At 41.3% G+C, this 21,635-nt stretch overlaps 1 protein-coding gene across 4 annotated transcripts in view; it reads right to left on the bottom strand.

Moving 5' to 3' along the window:
• HDAC8 (histone deacetylase 8) overlaps window positions 1–21,635 on the bottom strand; it is a 128,771-nt gene that overhangs the window by 35,980 nt on the left and 71,156 nt on the right. For 3 of the 4 annotated variants that reach the window (XR_012850144.1, XM_075834264.1, XM_075834265.1), the window contains one exon: window positions 6,768–6,876. The exons of the other annotated variant lie outside the window; for it this stretch is intronic. Coding sequence is in view for 2 of the 3 variants with exons in the window: in XM_075834264.1 (XP_075690379.1) it covers window positions 6,768–6,876 (109 nt within the window). In the remaining variant the exon portion in view is untranslated. The remainder of the gene's footprint in view (window positions 1–6,767; window positions 6,877–21,635) is intronic. 4 annotated transcript variants of the gene reach the window in all.

The raw sequence follows: 21,635 nt of genomic DNA, 5'->3' as shown, positions 1-21,635 counted from the left end.
GGAGGACTAACCTAATCAAGATGATCCTTATGCCTCAAGTTTTATACATTCTTCATAACTCCCCAGTATGGATACCTAAGCAATGGTTCAGACGATTGCACAATCTCTTTCGGGATCTGGTATGGAAAAAAGGGGTTCCAAGGATTAAATTGGAGAAATTGCAATTGCCCAAAGACGAAGGGGGGGTCGCGCTGCCAAATGCCTGGATATATTACCTGGCTGCCCAGAGCCAACAATTTAAGGGATGGGAGGACACAGAGACTTGGGGTTCCAGTGCACGTTTATTGTCATATATGGGGGGAGGACACAACCCACTAGAGAGTCTGGAAGCGCATACCTTTAAGAGATTGGCGAGTGCTAAACCAACGTTACTCCTGATACATAAAGTATGGTGGCAATGCAAACAGATCCTGGGAGTGGGAATGTGCACCAAATATACTCCCCTATGACATAATCCGGTCCTGTGGGAATTATACCAATTAGAGGGCATGCAAAAATGGGAGTTGGCAGGGGTTAGACGAATACAACACTTGTATGATGATAACGGGTTGAGATCATTTCAGCAGTTGAAAGACCTATTTCCACTAGAGCACAATATGTTTTATCAATATTTGCAGATCCGTCATGCCCTACAGGCGCATGTGGTGGACCTGACGGTCTGTGCTCTTGGGGTCCTGGAGTATGTGGGAAGGGCTGACACGACCAAAGGCCTGATCTCAATGGCGTACAGGAGCTTGCTGTCCAAACACCTGGGAAACCCAATGGTGCTGGTAAAAGCGAAATGGGAACAGGATGTTGGTCCATTGACTGAGGAGGAGTGGGAGGAGATATTAGCATCCACATGTCACTTATCGCTCAGTCTGGCGCAGAGGAGATCACAACTCTACCCCGTGGGTATTAAAACAGATGGGTATTAGAGCGGATGCTAAATGTCCTAGGTGCACGGAAGAGAAAGCGGATATACTGCATATGTTTTGGTCATGTGAGGCTCTGAGGACCCTATGGGGGGAAATATTGGATCTGATAAAGCAGGTGTATGGTCGGGAATTGGCGGCAGACCCTAAAGTTATGTTGTTGGGAGCAATGGGAGAATTGGAGAGTGACAGAATGGCAAACCTGGCAATTGCCAAGATATTATATCAAACAAGGAAATGCATTGCTAAACACTGGCTGGATGCGGAGCCACCAGGGATGAGGGAAATTGTAGGAATGTTGAACTATAATATCCTGATGGAGCATAAGATATTTTCTAAAAGGGGCACGGAAAAAAAATTTGAGAAACAATGGAGCAGATGGCTGGCCTGTCCTGAGGTGCTGACACCTGAACTGAGCAGAATAAGGGCGAGAGTCGTCTGAGGAACTGGAGGTGATAGAGTCTGGAGCAAAAAGGGGTGGTGGGGAAACTTGATAAGAGAAATGTGCTCTGGCCAGGAATGGTACTACCGTGTTTCCCCGAAAGACAGTGTCTTACTTTCTTTTTATCCCCAAAAGCCCCACTATGTCTTACTTTCGGGGTATGTCTTATATTGGAAAAAAATTGTCGAATTTTTTGTTTTAACCATAAAATTAACATTTATTAACAACCTGAACAGTATTGTATTCACCACAAAACAGTTTTATAAAAGGAAGTGCCAAGAATGTCTTGTTACAACATTGCAAAACATGTAAAACAATGAAAAATGGTAAGAACGAACAGTGGAATACTGGAAGATAAAACAGATTTATTCCATGACAACCATGTCATCATCCTCAGGAATATCATCATAAACATCCACACTCTTAGGTTCCTGTGGATTTTCTTGGGACTCTCGGGACGACATTTCTTGCCGAATCATTGGCCCATATTTCTCATGGGTAGCAACGGCACTGTCCTGAAATGAGCAGGCTTTGTCCAGGTAGCCAGCCCGCAGTGCATTTGCAACGCAGGTGTTAGTGATCTTATTCCAAGAATTCTTCACCCAGTTAACAATCTCTGGCAGTCTGGGCTTCACAAAGTTCCCACGTACATTTCTCTCCATCCGGTTTTCAATGTAGTCATTGATTTCCACACGCAGATAGTCCTTGAACGGCTTGTTAATGGCGATATCGAGAGTCTGAAGATAAGCCGTCATCCCTGCAGGAATCATGATTTGGTCGATTCTCCGCTCATGAAGGAAGTTTTTCATGGTTTTGGCGCGGTGTGTGCTGGCTGCATCCCAGATCAGCATCCCTCTTTTGTTCCCGCGCATTACAAGCGGCAGCATTAAATCAAGCCACTTTCTTATAACATCTTGTGTGGCCCAGGCTTTTTCAGTTTCCAGCACATAAATGCCAGAAACCCGCTCAATCTTCTCCTTCTTGCCCTTTGCAATGAGTAGCGGTGTTGCTTTAGTGCCATCCAGACGAATCGTCAAAATGCAGGTGACACGTGCACTTTCATAAGCGGTGGAGGGAACGTACACTGAGGAGGCACCTCGTTGATCAATGGTGGTTTGAGCTGCTTGGCCCATGAACACGGCAGTTTCATCCATGGTGATCATGTTGCAAAGACTGTATTTAGAGAAGTCAATGTCATCCACAAACTTCTTGTAGGCTAATGCACGTTTAACAATCTCAGCATCTTCCAACCTAAAGAGGGTTGTGGATCTTCTCAAAGACAGGTCATTGTGTTCAAGAAAGTTATCCACCCAGTGCTGTGATGCCTTGAATTGTTCAGGGGAAATGTCAAACTGTGGCGACACTGCAAGTGCATATTCCTGAATCTGAGCCCTGGTCACCACCAATGTCTTTGCTCTCCTGTCTGCAACCCACTCAGAGACCAGGCTTTCCAGCTCTGTATACATTGGTTGCCGACCACATCCAATCTTGCGCTTTTTAGCCATTCCGCTCTCCACTTTTTCACTCAGGTTAGTGTATTCTGCACGCCATTTTTGGACCAGTCGGTGATCCAACATTTTCTCCTTGCAGAACTGCACTACATTTTTGCCCCAAGATTCTTCGACAATCGCTTTTTTTATACTCCACGGTGTAACTCTTCCTTTTACCACTGGAATCGGAAGCGCTCATGTCTAGGGGCAAAAATATAGCATACGGTATAAGCACTGCTTGTGGTTCCATATCACAGTCTCCCATAGGGTTACAGCCCCATACAGTATCCCACATAGCCTCCTATAGGGTTACAGCTCCATACAGTATCCCACACAGCGTGATTTTGTATGTTGTCCATGGTCCTGATGGACCACGGAAAACATTACTGCTGCTCCCGCGGCCTCCACATCCCTCCGCTCATCCCGCTCTAACCGTCCGCATCCCGCAGTTAAAGGGGCACTGACAGCTAAAAAAACTGTGTAAAATGTGTTTTTTTAGTTTATATGCATTTTACCTTCTGTGACGGGCGGGGGGGGGGGGGAGGTTTCTTTGGAGTAGGGACGTGCCCGAGTAAATTTGCATAGGCGCGTCCTAAGCCGTCAAACAGCTCATGTGGGCACAGCAAAGTGCAAACCTGTACCTATACCTGTATCTAACCCAGTGTGATACAGTACCACCTGCTGTATTTAATCCAGTGTTACACCTGCTGATACCCACTGGGTTACATACAGCAGATGATACCCCAGTATGCCAGTGTGTATGTTTTACTGATGTATGATTAATACTGTGTGCATTACCGTATTTTAAGCAGGAGGCGGCATTGACAAGTGCAGGGGACGGCGCGGTGACGTATGGAGAGGGGGGCGGCGCGGAAGTGGGCAGGAGGCGGCAATACCCCCGTGTTTCCCCGAAAGTAAGACATATGTCTTACTTTCGGGGTACGGCTTATATTAGCCGACCCCCCTGAAACCCCCGATACGTCTTACAATCGGGGGTGTCTTACTATCGGGGAAACACGGTAGAAACAAAGGGCGGAGATATAGTGGGGGCCGTGCGGGGAGGGGGGAAAGGGGGGAAGTTGGGGATTTCCTGATATGCTGTCATTGTATACGATGTTGGAAAATTGAAATGTGAATGTTACTATGTTATTTCTTTTCTGTGTTCGTATCAATAAAATTGGTTTGATTTAAAAAAATTACATTTTTCCAATAAGACGCAGCATTAGTTAAAAAATTTTCATTTTCTCAACAAATAAGAAAAAGCACCGTAACATTTGTAAAGCAACTTCTTCAGAGTAGGGAAATACCCCACACGTGGTCATAAACTGCTATTTGGACACACAGTAAGGCTCTAAAGGGAAGGAGCGCCATTTAGTATTTGGAGTGGAGATTTTATAAAATTCTTTTTTTCACACCATGTTGCATTGAGCTATAGTACCAATACAGTGGTACCCCCCGAAAAATTACCCCATTTTGGAAACTAGATCCCTCAAAGAATTGATCTAGGTGTGTTGTGAGCATTTTGACCGCACAAGTGTTTTGCAAAAATGAGTAAACAATAGATGTTGCAGATTGAAAATTGCTGTTTTCCACAAATATGCCATTTCAGTGCCCAATGTGTTGTGCCCAGCTTGTACCACCGTAGACACACATCCCATAAATTGTTAAGCGGGTTCTCCAGAATACCCCATATGCGGTCATAAATTGCCGTTTGGGTACACTGCCAGGCTCAGTTGGACCACCATTTGGCTTTTGAAGCGCAGATTTTGCTTGGTGTATTAGTGGTATTTCAGCTTATAATGTGGGGGGCATATGTAAGCTGGGCGGAGTACATCAGGGTATATGTAAACTGTGCGTAGTACATCAGGATATATGTAATCTGTGGAGTACATCAGGGTATATGTAATCTGTGCGTGTAAATCAGGGTATATGTAAGATGGGCGGAGTACATTAGGGTATATGTAAACTGGGCGGAGTACATCAGGGCATATGTAAGCTGGGCGGAGTACATCAGGGCATATGTAAGCTGGGCGGAGTGCAACAGCTCATAATAGGATGATGTAATAATGGGGTGAATGAATAATCCATGGATTGGTGTGGTTCGCTTTGAACCAATCCTTTATGCACAGGCCGGGTTTATTGGGTATTATACAAAATATCTGCGCTCCAGTGTTGCCTTATATTTGACTTCTTCACTAGCCCTATAAGCAGCACAAGGCCCTAAAGTTTCCTCATCAGCCATGCATCTACAGGGTCCAGCTGTGGGGTCCAGCAAATGACGATGTGGGGTATTTAGTGAAATTCTACTGGACCTAAAAAGGAGTCTGGGCCGTCATTTAGAATCATTTTGCATCATTGTGTTTTGAGAGTCATAACGAGTTATTTTTCCGTTGACGGTGCTGTGTGAGGGCGCGTTTTTTGTGGAACGAGCTGTAATTTTTATTGGTGCTATTTTGGGGTACATGCGATTTTTTTATCACTATTTATTCCATTTTTTGGGAGATGAGGAAACCAAAAAACAGCCATTCCAGCACGTTTCTTTTTCTTTTTTACAGTGTTCACCGTGCAGTATAAACAACATGTTAACTTTATTCTGCGGGGCGATACGATTACAGAGACACCAAATTTATATTGTTTTTTTACGTTCCCACGTACTCTATTCTAAAAAAAAAATCATGTTTTAGTGTCGCCATTTTCTGACAGTCATAACTTTTTTATTTTTTCGTTGATATCGCTGCGGGATGGCTTGTTTTATGCGTGACGAACTGTAGTTTCTATTGGTACCATTTTGCGTTACTTGCAACTTTTTGATCACTTTTCATTAAAAAAAATTTGAGACAAGATGACCAAAAATAAATAAATGCTGTCATTGCTTTTTATTAAAAATTTTTACGGTGTTCACCGTGTGGTAAAAAGAATGTGATATTTTTATAGATCAGGCCGTTCCGAACGCGGCGATACTTATTATGTATAGTTTTTTTTCATATTTTATTTTTTTTTTCGTAATAATAAAGGAGTTGATCAGGGAAACAGGGCAAGTGGTGTTTTTATTATTTATTTATTTTTCTTTCACATTTTTCTTTTACACCGACCTGGGGACTTGAAGATGTGGTCTTCTGATCCCCGGTACGATGCACTGCACTACTTATGTAGTGCAGTGTATCGTAACTGTCATTCTTCATTTGACAGTTAGCGTATTACGTCCTGCCTCGGGCAGGACCTAATAGGCTACCGTACCTTGGCAACCAGGAAGCCTAGTAACGGATTCCTGGTTGCCATAGCAACAATCGCCACCCACGATCCATCGCGGGGGGCCCGGGGGTTACAGAGGGAGGTTACAGAAGGGGTTAAATGGCTGCGATCGGCGGTAACAGCCATCGCATCGGAATGTCAGCTGTGTATAACAGCTGACAACCGCTGAAGATAGAGCGCGCACAGATCCTGTGCTCGCTTTATCTGCAGGGCGTAACTGTACGCCCGTCTGCGGGAACTCGCTTGGTTTTCGGATGTACAGTTACGCCCAATAGCTGGAAGGGGTTAAAATCCGTAATGTGCATATTATGTTGCAGTAGATTTAGATCTTCGCAATGGAAAGGGTTAAACCGCCATCAAATCCACATGTAAGATTTTAACACTCACATGCAAAATATATTACAATACAACATTGAGCTGGCGTGGTTTACAGCCAACCACCAAGATTTAAGTAATAATTTGACAACTATGGACAAGGAGTTTCAATATGGAAAAATCGGTTAAAAAAGGATGAGGCAGGTACCATTGTGCGTTTGCATTTATATAGAAAGAGGGCAGGTACAAAACCCTCAGTCTTTGTTTGCCTTTGCTTGTCTGTAATATAAAGATTCCTCCGTGTTAAGTTAATTTAAACAAAGAAAACAATCCCTGTCAAGTGAGATTTCTTACCCTTCACAGACTTGGTAATATTTGTCATCCGTGATTCCGTCCTGTAAGGGAACATTTACACAATAGTAACGTCCCTTCCCTAGGCCAATGTCACTTACATCACCTGTCCCTATAAAAGAATAAACTGATTTATAGACTTGCATACCAATCCTGTCAGGGAATTGTAAGAAGCAAAGTATGCACACTTATTTTACATCCCTATTAATTTTGACCTTCCAGGCGGAGCCTTATTTTTCAAATCTGACATCTCTCACTTTATGTGGTAATAACTTTGGAATGCTACTACCTATCAAAGCGATTCTGAGATTGTTTTCTTGTGACACATTGGACTTTACGTTACTGGTAAAATTTGGTCGATACATTCAGTATTTAAATTGTGAAAAATACCAAATTTAGTGAAAATTTTTTATTTTTATCAATTTAAATGTATCTGCTTGTAAGACAGTTATACCACACAAAAAAAGTTGCTAATTAACATTTTTTTCCATGTCTACTTTAGGCTCTGTTCACATCTGTGTTGGGGTCCCGTTCGGACGTTCCGTCGGCGGTTTCCGTTATAACTGGACCCTAAGCAGACACAAACTGACACTGACGGAAACCAGAGGTTTCCGTTTCCATCACCATTGATTAAAACCACGCTTATGCTGCCGACAAAACTACGGGTCCGGTGCACAAAACAAATCAAATGTGATGGAAATGGAAACCTGATTTCCATTGGTGTCAGTTTGTGTCTGCTTAGGGTCCCGTTCTGACGGAAACCTCCGACAGAACGTCAACCCAACGCAGATGTGAACAGAGCCTTAGATTGGCATCGTTTTTTGAACGTCCTTTTATTTTTCTAGGACGTTACAAGGCTTAGAACTTTAGCAAATATTCCTCACATTTTCAAGAAAATTTCCATATGGCTATTTTTTTCAGGGTCCAGTTCAGTTCGAAGTGGCTTTGAGAGGCCCATACAATACAATAAATCACAAGTTTAAAAAGTATTCAAAACAGCATTTAGAAAGTTTAACACTTTTCCGCATTTCACAAGAATTAAAGCAAAGTAGAGGTGAAATGTACAAATAATTTTTTTTTTGCAGAAATTCATGCTTTTCTGTAACACAGAAGGTTTTACCAGAGAAACGCAACTCAATAATTATTGCACAAATTCTGCAGTTTTTAGAACTATCCCACATGTGGCCTAGTGTGCTAGTGGATTTAAGCACCAGCCTCAGAAGCAAAAGAGCACCTATTTCCGCAAGGAATAAAGAAGAAAAAGCCCCCCAACATTTGTAAAACAACTTCTCCAGAGTATGTAAATACCCCATATGTGGTTATAAACTGCTGTTTGGGCATACGGTAGGGCTTAGAAGGGAAGGTGCGCCACTTGGAGCGCAGATTTTGCTTAATTGGTTTCTTGGCACCATGTCGCATTTGCAAAGCCCCTAAAGGTATCAGTACAGTGGAATCTCCCCAAAAGTGACTCCATTTGGGAAACTACACCCCTAGAGGAATTAATCTAAGGGTGTAGTGAGCATTTTGACCTCACAGATGTTTCATAGTTTTTATTAAACTAGGAGTTTTTATCAATCTGCGTCACTAAACCTCTAGCATATTTCCGGTATATTGATGACCTGCTGATAATCTGGACAGGCTCTGAACATGAAGTGCTACTTTTACATAACAACTTTAACAAGTTCCATCCTACCATCAAACCCACTCAACTACTCAAAATCTCAAATACATTTCCTGGACATGACCATAGACATGAACAGTCTAGAATTTTTAGGCTAGGTTAATTTTACCAGTGAGACATAGATTATATAAAAAAAAGTAACAGAAAATCACAGTCAAAATTATATATATTTATTTGCATTGTGCACAGAGAAATAAGTATTTGATCCCTTTGGCAAGCAAGACTTAATACTTGGTGGTAAAAACCTTGTTGGCAAGCACATCAGTCAGACGTTTTTTGTAGTTGATGATGAGGTTTGCACACATGTTAGATGGAATTTTGTCCCACTCCTCTTTGCAGATCATCTGTAAATCATTAAGATTTCGAGGCTGTCGCTTGGCAACTCGGATCTTCAGCTCCCTCCATAAGTTTTCGATGGGATTAAGGTCTGGAGACTGGCTAGGCCACTCCATGACCTTAATGTGCTTCTTTTTGAGCCACTCCTTTGTTGCCTCGGCTGTATATTTTGCGTCATTGTCGTGCTGGAAGACCCAGCCACGAGCCATTTTTAATGTCCTGGTGGAGGGAAGGAGGTTGTCACTCAGGATTTGACGGTACATGGCTCCATCCATTCTCCCATTGATGCGGTGAAGTAGTCCTGTGCCCTTAGCAGAGAAACACCCCCAAAACATAATGTTTCCACCTCCATGCTTGACGGTGGGGACAGTGTTCTTTGGGTCATAGGCAGCATTTCTCTTCCTCCAAACACGGCGAGTTGAGTTAATGCCAAAGAGCTCAATTTTAGTCTCATCTGACCACAGCACCTTCTCCCAATCACTCTCAGAATCATCCAGATGTTCATTTGCAAACTTCAGACGGGCCTGTACATGTGCCTTCTTGAGCAGGGGGACCATGCGGGCACTGCAGGATTTTAATCCATTACGGCGTAATGTGTTACCAATGGTTTTCTTGGTGACTGTGGTCCCAGCTGCCTTGAGATCATTAACAAGTTCCCCCCGTGTAGTTTTCGGCTGAGCTCTCACCTTCCTCAGGATCAAGGATACCCCACGAGGTGAGATTTTGCATGGAGCCCCAGATCGATGTCGATTGACAGTCATTTTGTATGTCTTCCATTTTCTTACTATTGCACCAACAGTTGTCTCCTTCTCACCCAGCGTCTTACTTATGGTTTTGTAGCCCATTCCAGCCTTGTGCAGGTCTATGATCTTGTCCCTGACATCCTTAGAAAGCTCTTTGGTCTTGCCCATGTTGTAGAGGTTAGAGTCAGACTGATTAATTGAGTCTGTGGACAGGAGTCTTTTATACAGGTGACCATTTAAGACAACTGTCTTTAATGCAGGCACCAAGTTGATTTGGAGTGTGTAACTGGTCTGGAGGAGGCTGAACTCTTAATGGTTGGTAGGGGATCAAATACTTATTTCTCTGTGCACAATGCAAATAAATATATATAATTTTGACTATGTGATTTTCTTTTTTTTTTTTTTTTTATATAATCTCTCTCTCACTGGTAAAATTAACCTAGCCTAAAAATTCTAGACTGTTCATGACTGACAGTGGGCAAACTTACAAAATCAGCAAGGGATCAAATACTTATTTCCTTCACCAATACTATACAAACCACAATCTACCATAAACCTACAGGCTGTCCAGCATATCAGATGAAACCGCTTTCATCCAGGACACAAAGAAATCCATCATCTACAGCCGGGCTCTGCGGTACATACGGATCTGTTCAGACAGTGAAGACAGAAAATAACACCTGCTATCACTGAGGAATACATTCCTACAACAGGGATATATGATCAGATCTATAGAGCAACAAGAATTCCTCCAAGGAGCAATCTTCTGGAGTACAAAAAGAAGGAAGACGACAGCAGGGTGCGCCTAGTGGTCATATACAACCCACAAATGAACATCCTGAGGAAAATTGCTGGATTTACCTCTCCTTGCATACAAACAGCCACCAAACCTAAGGAATCTCCTGGTCAGACGAGCCCTCTCATCACCATCAGACTGGCACCTTTCCTTGCAACATCAGAAGCTGAGCCCGCGCCATCGCCAGCTGGTGTCGGCTGTATATTGCAGCTGACACCCTGCTGCATGGCCAGGACCAAAGCTAGTCTCCGATCCGGCCGATTTACCCCTAAAATGCAGCGCTCAAAAGCGAGCGCTGCATTTATGGGGTTTTACCACCAGATCGGAACCCATGTAATCGCGAGGTTCAGATGCTCTGGCAGACCGGATGCCTAACAATGGCCTCCTGTCTGCCAAGTACGGAAGCCTGTTAGGTCCTGCTCAGGGGCCAAAAAGGCTTCCGTCCCCAGAAACAAGATGGCGGAGGATCAGAAGCGGAGCCTGCGACATCAACCGCCGGTGTCAGCTGTATGTTACAGCTGACACTCTGCTGTAATGGCAGGGAAAGGAGTTATCTACGATCCCTGCCATTATCCCCTTAGATGCCGCGATCAAAAGCGTTTGCGGTATCTTAGTGGTTTTTAGCCGATCGTTGCTATGGCATCCGTAGGCTTAACAATGGCCTTCTGGTCTGCCACATATGGAAGCCAATTGGCTTGCTGTCCGTGAATAACGGACAGCTCTAATGCCCTAACGTGGGTAGTGCAATTTATTAGAGTAAAGATCAAAATTGCGGGCCCTCATACAAAGAGTTAATAAAAATGTTGAATAAAAGTGTAAAAATAAAAGTTTAACCCCTTAAGGACGCAGCCTAGTTTGGGCCTTAAGGCTCAGAGCCCATTTTTCAAATCTGACATATTTCACTTTATGTGGTAATAACGTCAGAATGCTTAAACCTACCCAAGCGATTCTGAGATTGTTTTCTCGTGACACTTTGGGCTTCATGTTCGTGGTAAAATTTGGTCGATATATTCAGTCTTTATTTGTGAAAAATTGCAAAATGTAGAGAAAATTTACAAAAAATAGCATTTTTCAGAATTTAAATGCATCTGCTTGAAAAACAGACGGTTATACCACCCAAAATAGTCACTAGTTCACATTTCCCATATGTCTACTTTAGATTGGCATCGTTTTTTGAACATTCTTTTATTTTTCTTGGACGTTACAAGGCTTAGAACATAAACAGCAATTTCTCATATTCTTAAGAAAATTTCAAAAGCCTTTTTTTGAAGGTGCCAGTTCAGTTCTGAAGTGGATTTGAGGGGCCTATGTATGATAAACCCCCATAAAACACCCCATTTTAAAAACTAGACCCCTCAAAGTATTCAAAACAGCAGTTAGAAAGTTTTTTAACCCTTCAGGCATTTCACAGGAATTAAAGCAAAGTGGAAATGAAATTTGCAAATTTCATTTTTTCTGCTGAATTTCCATTTTTTTCAATTTTTTTTTAGTAATAGAGAAGGTTTTACCAGAGAAACACTACTAAATATGTATTGTCCAGATTCTGCAGTTTTTAGAAATGTCCCACATGTGCCTCTAGTGCGCTCGTGGACTAAAACACAAGCCCTAGAAGCAAAGAAGCACCTAGTGCATTTTGAGGCCTCTTTTTTATTAGAATATATTTTAGGCAGCATGCCAGGTTTGAAGAGGTGTTGAGGTATCAAAACAATGGAAACCCACCAGAAGTGACCCCATTTTGGAAACTACACCCCTCAAGGAATTCATTTATGGTTTTTGTTATTATTTTGACCGCACGGTTTTTTCACAGCACCTATTTGAATTGGGCTGTGAAATGAAAAAAATTATATTTTTTCCAATAAGATGTCATTTTTGATCAAAATGTCTTATTTTCACAAGGAACAACATACCCCATTTTGTTGCCCAATTTGTCCTTAGAGCAGCAATACCCCATTTGTGGTGATAAACTGCCGTTTGGGCCCATGGGAGGGCTCAGAAGAAAAGGACCACCATTTGGCCTACTGGAGCTTTTCTGGTGCTAAGTCATGTATGCAGAAGCCCCTGAGGTACCAGTAGAGTTGAAACCCCCGAGAAGTGACCCCATTTTAAAAACTACACCCCTTAAGACATTCATCTAGAGGTGTAGTAAGCATTTTGACCCCACAGGTACTGTGTAAAAGATAATGCGCAGCAGATGGTGCAGTGTGAGATTTGCAATTTTATATATATATATGCCATTTCAGTGTCCAATATATTGTGCCCAGCATGCGCCACCGGAGATATACACCCCTTAAATTGTAATGTGGGTTCTCCTGGGTACGGCAATACCCTACATGTGGCTGTTATCAGCTGCCTGGGCATACGGCAGGGCTCAGAAGGGAAAGATGAGGGGGGTAAGCTGTGCGGAGTGCATCAGGGTAAATTAAAAATCAAGGGATGTATGATACTTTTTAAAACAATCTTTTATACAGAGCCCTGGTTTTTCGGGACACGTGTCACATTGGTATATTGTGTTCTACCTTATCCCCCTCTTATAGCAGACTCTGCACCTCTTTTGACTCTTTCCCTTTCCACCGGTTTGGGGAACTTCTCCTGGAAAGTGTTGCCCTGGTACGATGCGTGTGGCCCCGCTTCCAGAAGTACTGGGTGCCCCCCCTTCCTGGTCCCTAAAGATTAGATCTTGAAATTCCAGGAAAGTTCCCCTCTGGCCTGCACATCGACGTAGCACGTACACATTGTACAAAGCCATCTGTATGATGTGCCCGGCCAGCTTCTTCTACCACACCGCATGGCGCTGTAGGGCTTCAGGACTTGATTTGACAAGTCCACCCCTCCCATGTACCTATTGTAGTCCAGGATGAAGTCTGGTTTTGGGGTGGCCTTTCCTTCATATATCCTAAATCTGTAGGTATACCCTGATGCACTCTCGCACAGCTTATACATCTTCACGCCATACCTTGCCCTCTTACCTGGCAGGTACTGGCTGAATTGAACCCTCCCTTTAAAATGTACCAGGGACTCATCAATAGAAAAACACTTCTCGGGGGTGTATGCTTGGCAAAACCGGGCACTGGAACGGTCTAATAGGGGTCTCCATTTATACAAACGGTCAAAACTGGGGTAATCTTGGGGTGGGCACGGCTCATTATCAGTATAATGTAAGAAGCAAAGTATTGCCTCATTTATTTATTTTTTTAGGTTCCAGTTCAGTTCTGAAGTTGCTTTGAGGGGCCCATATATTAGAAACCCCCATCAAACACCCCATTTTAGAAACTAGACCCCTCAAAGTATTCACAACAGCATTTAGAAGTTTATGAACCCTTTAGGTGTTTCACAGAAATTTAGAGCAAAGTAGAGGTGAAATTTACTCTTTTTATACCATTTTTTTTATAACACAAAAGGATTTATCAGAGAAACGCAACTTAATACGTATTGCCCAGATTCTGCAGTTTAGAGAAATATCCCACATGTGGCCCTCGGGCGGTAATGGACTGAAGCACCGGCCTCCGAAGCAAAGGAGCACCTAGTGGATTTTGAGGCCTCCTTTTAATTAGGCACCATGTCCGGTTTGAAGAGGTCTTGTGGTGCCAAAACATTGGAAACCCCCCAAAAGTGACCCCAATTTGGAAACTAGACCCCTTGAGGAATCCATTGTAGTTTTCTTGGGGTGCATGCGGCTTTTTGATCAGTTTTTATTCCATTTTTAGGTGGCGTGGTGACTAATAAACAGCAATTCTACTATTGTTTTTGTATACTTTTTTTTTTACAGCGTTCACCGTGCGCTATAAATGATATATTCACTTTATTCTGCGTGGCGATACGATTACGGCGATACCAGATGTTTATAGGTTTTTTTTTATGTCTTATGTCGTTTGCACAATAAAATACGTTTTGTAAACAATCATTCACTTTTGGTGTTACCTTATTCTAAGAGCCATAACGTTTTTATTTTTCAATCAATAAAGGCGTGCGAGGACTTATTTTTTGCGTAACGAACTGTAGTTTCAATCATTACCATTTTTCGGTACATGCGACTTTTTGATCTCTTTTTATTCCATTTTTTGGGAGGTGAATTGACCAAACAATTGTGATTGTGGTACGGTTTATTAATATTTTTTTTTTACGGCGTTCACCGCGCGGGATAAATAACAAAATAATTTTGTAGTTCAGGCCGTTACGGACGCAGCGATACCAATTATGTATAGTTTATTTGTTTGTTTATATATTTTTATTAATAATAAATGACTGATAAGGGAAAAAGTGGGACTTTTACTTTTATTACTTTTAAAACTTTTATTTTCTTATTTTTACACATCTTTTTTGAACTTTTTTTTTACTTTTTTACTTTGTCCCACTAGGGGACATGAGGGCAGGAGGCCCTGATCGCTATTCTAATACACTGCACTACATGCGTAGTGCAGTGTATTAGAGCTGTCAGCTACTCACTGACAGCAAGCATAGTGGGTCCTGACGTTGTCAGGACCCACTAGGCTTCCGTCTATGGCATAGCCGGACGCCATTGTTTGGTGTCCGGTTGCCATAGTCACCATCGCCGGCCGCTATCGTGTAGCAGGCCGGCGATGGCGGATTAACCCCTAAGAAGCCGCGATCGCTATTGAACGCGGCTTCTGAGGGGTTAATCGGCGGGGGAGCTCCGCGATCGGTCCCGGCACATTGAGCAGTGATAGTCTGCTGTCGGAAACAGCAGCTATCACAGCTCATGAACGCGCCCCGCGCGAACGGCGCCGTGTTTACTCCATGACCTACTATTAGGTCACTGAGCGCGAACGCTACAGTTAGCATGACCTAATAGTAGGTCATGGAGCGTTAAGGGGTTAAAGTTAAAAAACAAACAAACACTGCCTTTTATCCTATAATAAGTTTTTTATTGTAGGAGAAAAATTAAAATGTTAAAAAAACAAGTACACATATTTGGTAACACCCTGTCCGTAACAACCCAACCTGTAAAACTATAATGTTATTTCTCCTGCACGGTGAACACTGCAAAAACATTTAATAAAAAACAATGCCAGAATCGCTATTTTTTGGTAACCACCCCTCACAAAACATAGAATAAAAACTGATCAAAAAGTCGTGTGTACCCCAAAACAGTACCAATAAAAACTACAACCCGTCCAGCAAAAAAAAAATAAAAAATGAAAAAAAAACTTTTTTGGATGAAAAATAAAAAAGTTATGGCTCTCAGAATATGGTGACACAAAAAATAAATGTACATTTTTATTTTATTGTGCAAACGCTATAAAATATATAAAAAACCTATATACATATGGCATTGCCGTAATCGTACTGACCCGCAGAACAAAGTAAAAGGTCATTTATAGCCCTTGGTGGACACTGTAAAAAAAAAAAAAAAAAGTATATAAAAAAAAAAACTGTCAGATTTGCTTGTTTTTGATCACCTTGGTTGCCAAAAAAATGGAATAAGAAATGATCAAACAATCGCATGTACCCCAAAATGTTACCAATGAAAACTACAGATTGTCCCGCAAAAAATAAGCCCTCACACAGCTCCGGTGGAGAAAAAATTAAAAAAAAGTTCTGGCCCTCAGAAAATGGCGATGCAAAATGTGCGGAGTGTTCCAAAAGCGGATAAGATTGGGCAACATTTATCAGTGCGACACCGGACACACATCTATGAAATATTATTTATTTACCGCATTATTCTCTATTATTATGCACTGATATACATGTGATTACATGTGTCCCCACATTATAAACTGAAATAACAGCAAAAACCCCAAACAGAACAATTGCCAAGCAAAATCTGCACTCCAAAAGCCAAATGGCGCCTTCTCCCTTCTAAGGCTGGATACACACTGCAGGGAGCCCGGCTCCTAGCATCATAGTTATGTATGACGCTAGGAGTCCCTGCCTCTCCGTGGAACTACTGTCCCGTACTGAAAACATGATTACAGTACGGGACAGTAGTTCCACGGAGAGGCAGGGACTCCTATGTCATGCATAACTATGATGCTAGGAGCCCGGCTCCCTGCAGTGTGTTCGGTCCGGGAGTTGTGGCCGAAATACGTTCCGTCCTTTACGTACCGAACATGCTCGTGTGAATCCAGCCTAAGCCCTAAAGTGTGCCAAAACAGCAATTTACATCCACATATATGGCATCGACACACTCGAGAGAACCCGCTTAACATTTTATGAAGTATTTGTCTTCAGTGACACAACATATTGTGCACTAAAATAGCATATCAGTGGAAAATTATAATTTTTACTTTGCACCATCCGCTGTGCATGAATTACTAATGAAAAAAACACATCAGGTAAAAATGCTCACTACACCCATTAATATGCCCTACTGGGTGTAGTTTAAAAGATAGTGGTCACTAATTGGGATATTTGTTTTACTATTTGACCTCGGAGTTCTGGGTTAATGCTGTGAAAATCACCAAAACAGGCCTCAAATGCGCATGATGCTCTCCACTTCTGAGCATTGTCATTTGTCCAGGCAAATGATAAATGCTTTGAGTGGTGTAGTTTCGAAAATGGGCTCACTTCTAAGGGGCTTCCACTGTACTCTGGTACCTCAGGGGTTTGAAAATGCGACATGGCGCCAAAAAATTAAATCCGCAAAATATGCATGCCAAATAGCACTCCTGCCTTTCTGAGCCCTACCGTGTGTCCAAACAGCAGTTTATGACCACATGTGTGGAATTGCCGTACTCGGGAGAAATTGCTTTACAAATGTTGGGGTGCTTTTTCTCCTTTATCCCTTGTGGAAATTAAAAAATTCAACATTTTTGTGTAAAAAAACGTACATTTTCATTGCCTAATTCCACTAAGTTAAGCAAAAAAAAAACTGTGGGGTTTAAATGCTCACTATACCCCTTGATAAATTCCTTGAGGGCTTTAGTTTCCAAAATAGGGTCACGTTTTGGGGGTTTCCACTGTTTTGGTCCCTCAAGGGCTTTGCAAATGCGACAGGACACCCAAAAACTATTCCAGCAAAACTTGAGATTCAAAAGCCAAATGTCACTTCTTCCCTCCTGAGCCCTGCCGTGTGTCCAAAAAGAAGTTTATTACCACATATGGGATATTACCGTAATCGGGAGAAATTACTTTTCAAATGTTAGAGTTCATTTTCTCCTTTATTCCTTGTAAAAAATGTAAATTTCCACATTTTATCTGAAATTTTTTTTTTATTTCACAGCATAATTACACTAAATTCTGCAAAAAAACAAACAGTGGGGTCAAAATGCTCACTATACCCCTCAATAAATTCCTTCAGGGGTGTAGTTTCCCAAATGGGGTCACTTTTGGGGGGTTTCCACTGATTTGGTCCCACAGGGGCTTTGCAAATGTAACATGGCGCTGCAAACCATTCCAGCAAAATTTGAGCTCCAAAAGCCAAATAATGCTCCTTCCCTTCTAAGCCCTGTTGTGGGTACGAACAGCAATTTAAGTCCATACAATTTCTCCTGAGCACGGTAATGCTTTACAAATATTGGGGTGCTTTTTCTCCTATAGCCCTTGTGAAAATGAAAAAAATCAAAAGATAAAACTACATTTTATGGGAAAAAATGTAGAATTTCCTTTTCACAACCTATTTTCAATTAATTTTGCAAAAAATCTGTAGGGTCAAAATGCTCACTATACCCCTAGATATATTCCATAAGGGGTTTAGTGTCAAAAATGGGGGTGACTTTTGGGGTTTTTTCGCTGTTTTTGTCCCCCATGGGCTTTGCAAATCTGACATGGCACCGAAAACCATTATAGCAAAATTTAAGCTCCAAAACCCAAATGGCGCTCCTTCCCTTCTGAGGGCTGCCGTGTGTTCAAACATAAGTTTATGACCACATATGGGGTATTTCCGTAATCGGGAGATATTGCTTTACAAATGTTGGGGTGCTTTTTCTCCTCTTCTTGTAAGAATTAAAACATTGTATGTTTTATTTGAAAAAGAGGAAGATTTTCATTTTTATGACTCAATTCAAAGAAATTTAGCAAAAAAACTGTGGGACCAAAATGCTCACTATACCCCTAGATTAATTTATTGGGGGGTGTAGTTTCCCAAATTGTGTCTTTTTGAGGGTTTTCCCTATGTTTTGGCACCACAAGACCTTTTCAAACCTAACATGGTTCCTAAAATATTTTCTAATAGAAAGGAGGCCTGAAAATTCACTAGGTGCTTCAGTCCAGTAGCACACTAGGGCCACATGTGGGATATTTCTAAAAACGGCAGAATCTGGTCAATAAATATTGAGCTGTGGTAAAACCTTCTGTGTTAGAGGAAAAAATGTATTACAAATGAATTTCGGCAAAAAAAATTAAATTTGTAAGTTTCACCTCCACGTTGCTTTAATTGCTGTGAAACACCTAAAGGGTTCAGAAAATTTCTTAATGCGGTTTTGAATACTTTGAGGGGTGCAGTTTTTAAAATGGGGTGATTTATGAGACTTTCTAATAAAATTAAGGCCCTCAAAGCCACTTCAGAACTGAACTGGTCCCTAAAAAAGCCTTTTGAAATTTTCTTGTAGATGTGAGAAATTGCTGCTAAAGGTCTAAGCCTTGTAACGTCCTAGAAAAATCAAAGGACGTTCAAAAAAATTATGCAAACAAAAGTAGAGATATAAGAAATGTAAACTAGTAACTATTTTGTGTTCTTACTATCTGTCTTACAAGCAGATAAATTAAAATTAAGAAAAATTGCTAACTTTTCAAAGTCTTCCCTTAATTTTGGTGTATTTCACACTTAAATATTGAATTTATCGATCACATTTTTTCACTAACAAAGTACAATATGTCACGAGAAAATCTCAGAATCGCTTGGATAAGTAAAAGCATTCCCAAGTTATTACGACGTAAATTGACCCATGTCAGATTTGTAAAAATAGGCTGTGTCCACAAGGCCAAAACTGGCTGTGTCTCCAAGGGGTTTAAAAACAAAACAAAATACCTCAACTGTCTCCCATACCTCTCTGACTCACATCTTTGCCCAATTGTGATCCTTGAGTTTAACATAACCCTTTGTTCATTTTTCGTGATCTTGATCTATGGTTCCCATAGTTGTTGAAATTTAAGGTTTTTATTTTTGAAATTATAATATCCAAACTCCATGTTTATATTCCTTATTATTTCCTCCGGAAATTTAACTTCCAAACTTTGTTCCATACATAGCAGAGCGTTTACCTAGAATTGGTGAACCGTAGCTCAATTCCAAAACAAGTGAGAAAAATCTGCCTCTGATATCGCACATCTGATGCATTTCCCAGAATTTTTTGATAAAATATTGTATCATTCTATGTGACCTATTCAAGAAAAATTTACCAGTGCATCTGCTAACTTTTTTCTCTCTCTTATAAATCCAAGATACTAAACCTTTTCCTCTCCCTGATTGTGAAAGTGATTAGAATATATTTAAAAGATAACATTTTGCATGGACTCCATTTTGAATGGTAGGCGTCCATTTTCCATCTTTTGGCCTGAAGGAGCCATCTTGAGATTAATAAGTAAAAAGTAAATGTCAGCAGATGTCTTGAAGCAATTCTATGTTATGTGTTCTTGAATTGCATGTTTTATTACTCTTGTAAGGAGCAGATCAAATAGCCTTGGCCGAATGGACAATGACATTGTTTACCAGAGGGAGGGGATTCAGCCCTGGAAGAAGCGCTCTGTTTAATTTAACCCCTTCAGGACCAGACCCATTTTTTCAAATCTGACATCTTTCACTTTATGTGGTAATAACTCCGGAATGCTTTTACCTATCAAAGCGATTCTGAGATTGTTTTCTCGTGACACATTGGACTTTATGATAGTGGAAAAATGTGGTCGATAGATTCAATATTTACCAGTGAAAAACACCAAAATTTGGTGAAAAATTGCAAAAATTAGCATTTTTCTAAATGTAAATGTATCTGCTTGTAAGACAGGCAGCTATACCACACAAAAATGTTGCTAACTAACATCCCCATATGTCTACTTTAGATGGGCATCGTTTTTTGAACGTCCTTTTATTTTTCTAGGACGTTACAAGGCTTAGAACTTTAGCAGCAAATTCTCACATTTTCAAGAAAATTTCAAAAGGCTATTTTTACAGGGGCCCAGTTCAGTTGTGAAGCGGCTTTTAGGGCCTTATATATTAGAAACCCCCAAAGAGTCACCCCATTTTAAAAACTTCACCCCTCAAAGTATTCAAAACAGCATTTAGAAAGTTTCTTAACCCTTTAAACGTTTCACAGTAATTTTCAAATTTCATTTTTTTTTGTTGCAGAAATTCATTTTTAAAATATTTTTTTTTGTAACACAAGCTTTTACCAGAGAAAAGCAACTCAATATTTATTGCCCAGATTCTGCAGTTTTTAGAGATATCCCACATGTGGCCCTAGTGCGGTAATGGACTGAAGCAACGGCCTCAGAAGCAAAGGAGCACATAGTGGATTTTCGGCCTCCTTTTTATTAGAAAATATTTTAGGCACCATGTCAGGTTTCAAGGGCTCTTTCGGTGCCAAAACAGTGGAAATCCACCAAAAGTGACCCCATTTGGGAAACTACACCCCTTGAGGAAATTATCTAGGGGTATAGTGAGCATTTTGACCCCGCAGGTTTTTTGCAGAAATTATTGGAAGTAGGCCGTGAAAATGAAAATCGTCATTCTTTCAAAGATAATGTAGGTTTAGCTAATTTTTTCTAATTTCCACGAGGACTAAAGGAGAAAAATCACCACAACATTTGTAAAGCAATTTCTCCCAAGTAAAACAATACCCCACATGTGGTTATAAACGGATGTTTGGACACACGGCGGAGCTTAGAAGGGAAAGAGCGCTATTTGGCTTTTGGAGCTCAAATTTAGCAGGCCATGTCGCATTTGCACAGCCCCTGAGGGACCAAAACAGTGAAACCGCCAAAAAGTCACTCCATTGAGAAAACTACACCCCTTGAGGAATCCATCTAGGGGTGTAGTGAGCATTTTGCCCCCACATGTGTTTCATATATTTTATTAGAATTGGGCAGTGAAAATAAAAAAAATCCTTTTTCTTCAAATTTTTAATTTTCTCAACAAATAAAGGAAAAAAAGAACCCCAACATTTGCAAAGCAACTTCTCTGGAGTACGGCAATACCCCACACGTGGTCATAAAATGCTGTTTGGGCACACGGCAGGGCTCAGAAGGGAAGGAGCGCCATTTGCTTTTGGTGTACAGATTTTGCTGCATTTGGTTTTTGGTCGCTATGTTGCATTTGCAAAGTCCCTGTGGGACCAAAACAGTGGATCCCCCCAGAAGTGACCCCATTTTGGAAGCAACACCCTCAAGGTATTCACCTAGGGGTGTAGTGAGCATGTTAACCC

The sequence above is a fragment of the Rhinoderma darwinii genome, chromosome 8 (assembly GCF_050947455.1).
Source record: "Rhinoderma darwinii isolate aRhiDar2 chromosome 8, aRhiDar2.hap1, whole genome shotgun sequence".
Taxonomy (NCBI): Eukaryota; Metazoa; Chordata; class Amphibia; order Anura; family Rhinodermatidae; genus Rhinoderma; species Rhinoderma darwinii.
The sequence above is the reverse complement of the archived record's forward strand: the minus strand, read 5'-3'. Positions and strand labels throughout refer to the sequence as shown.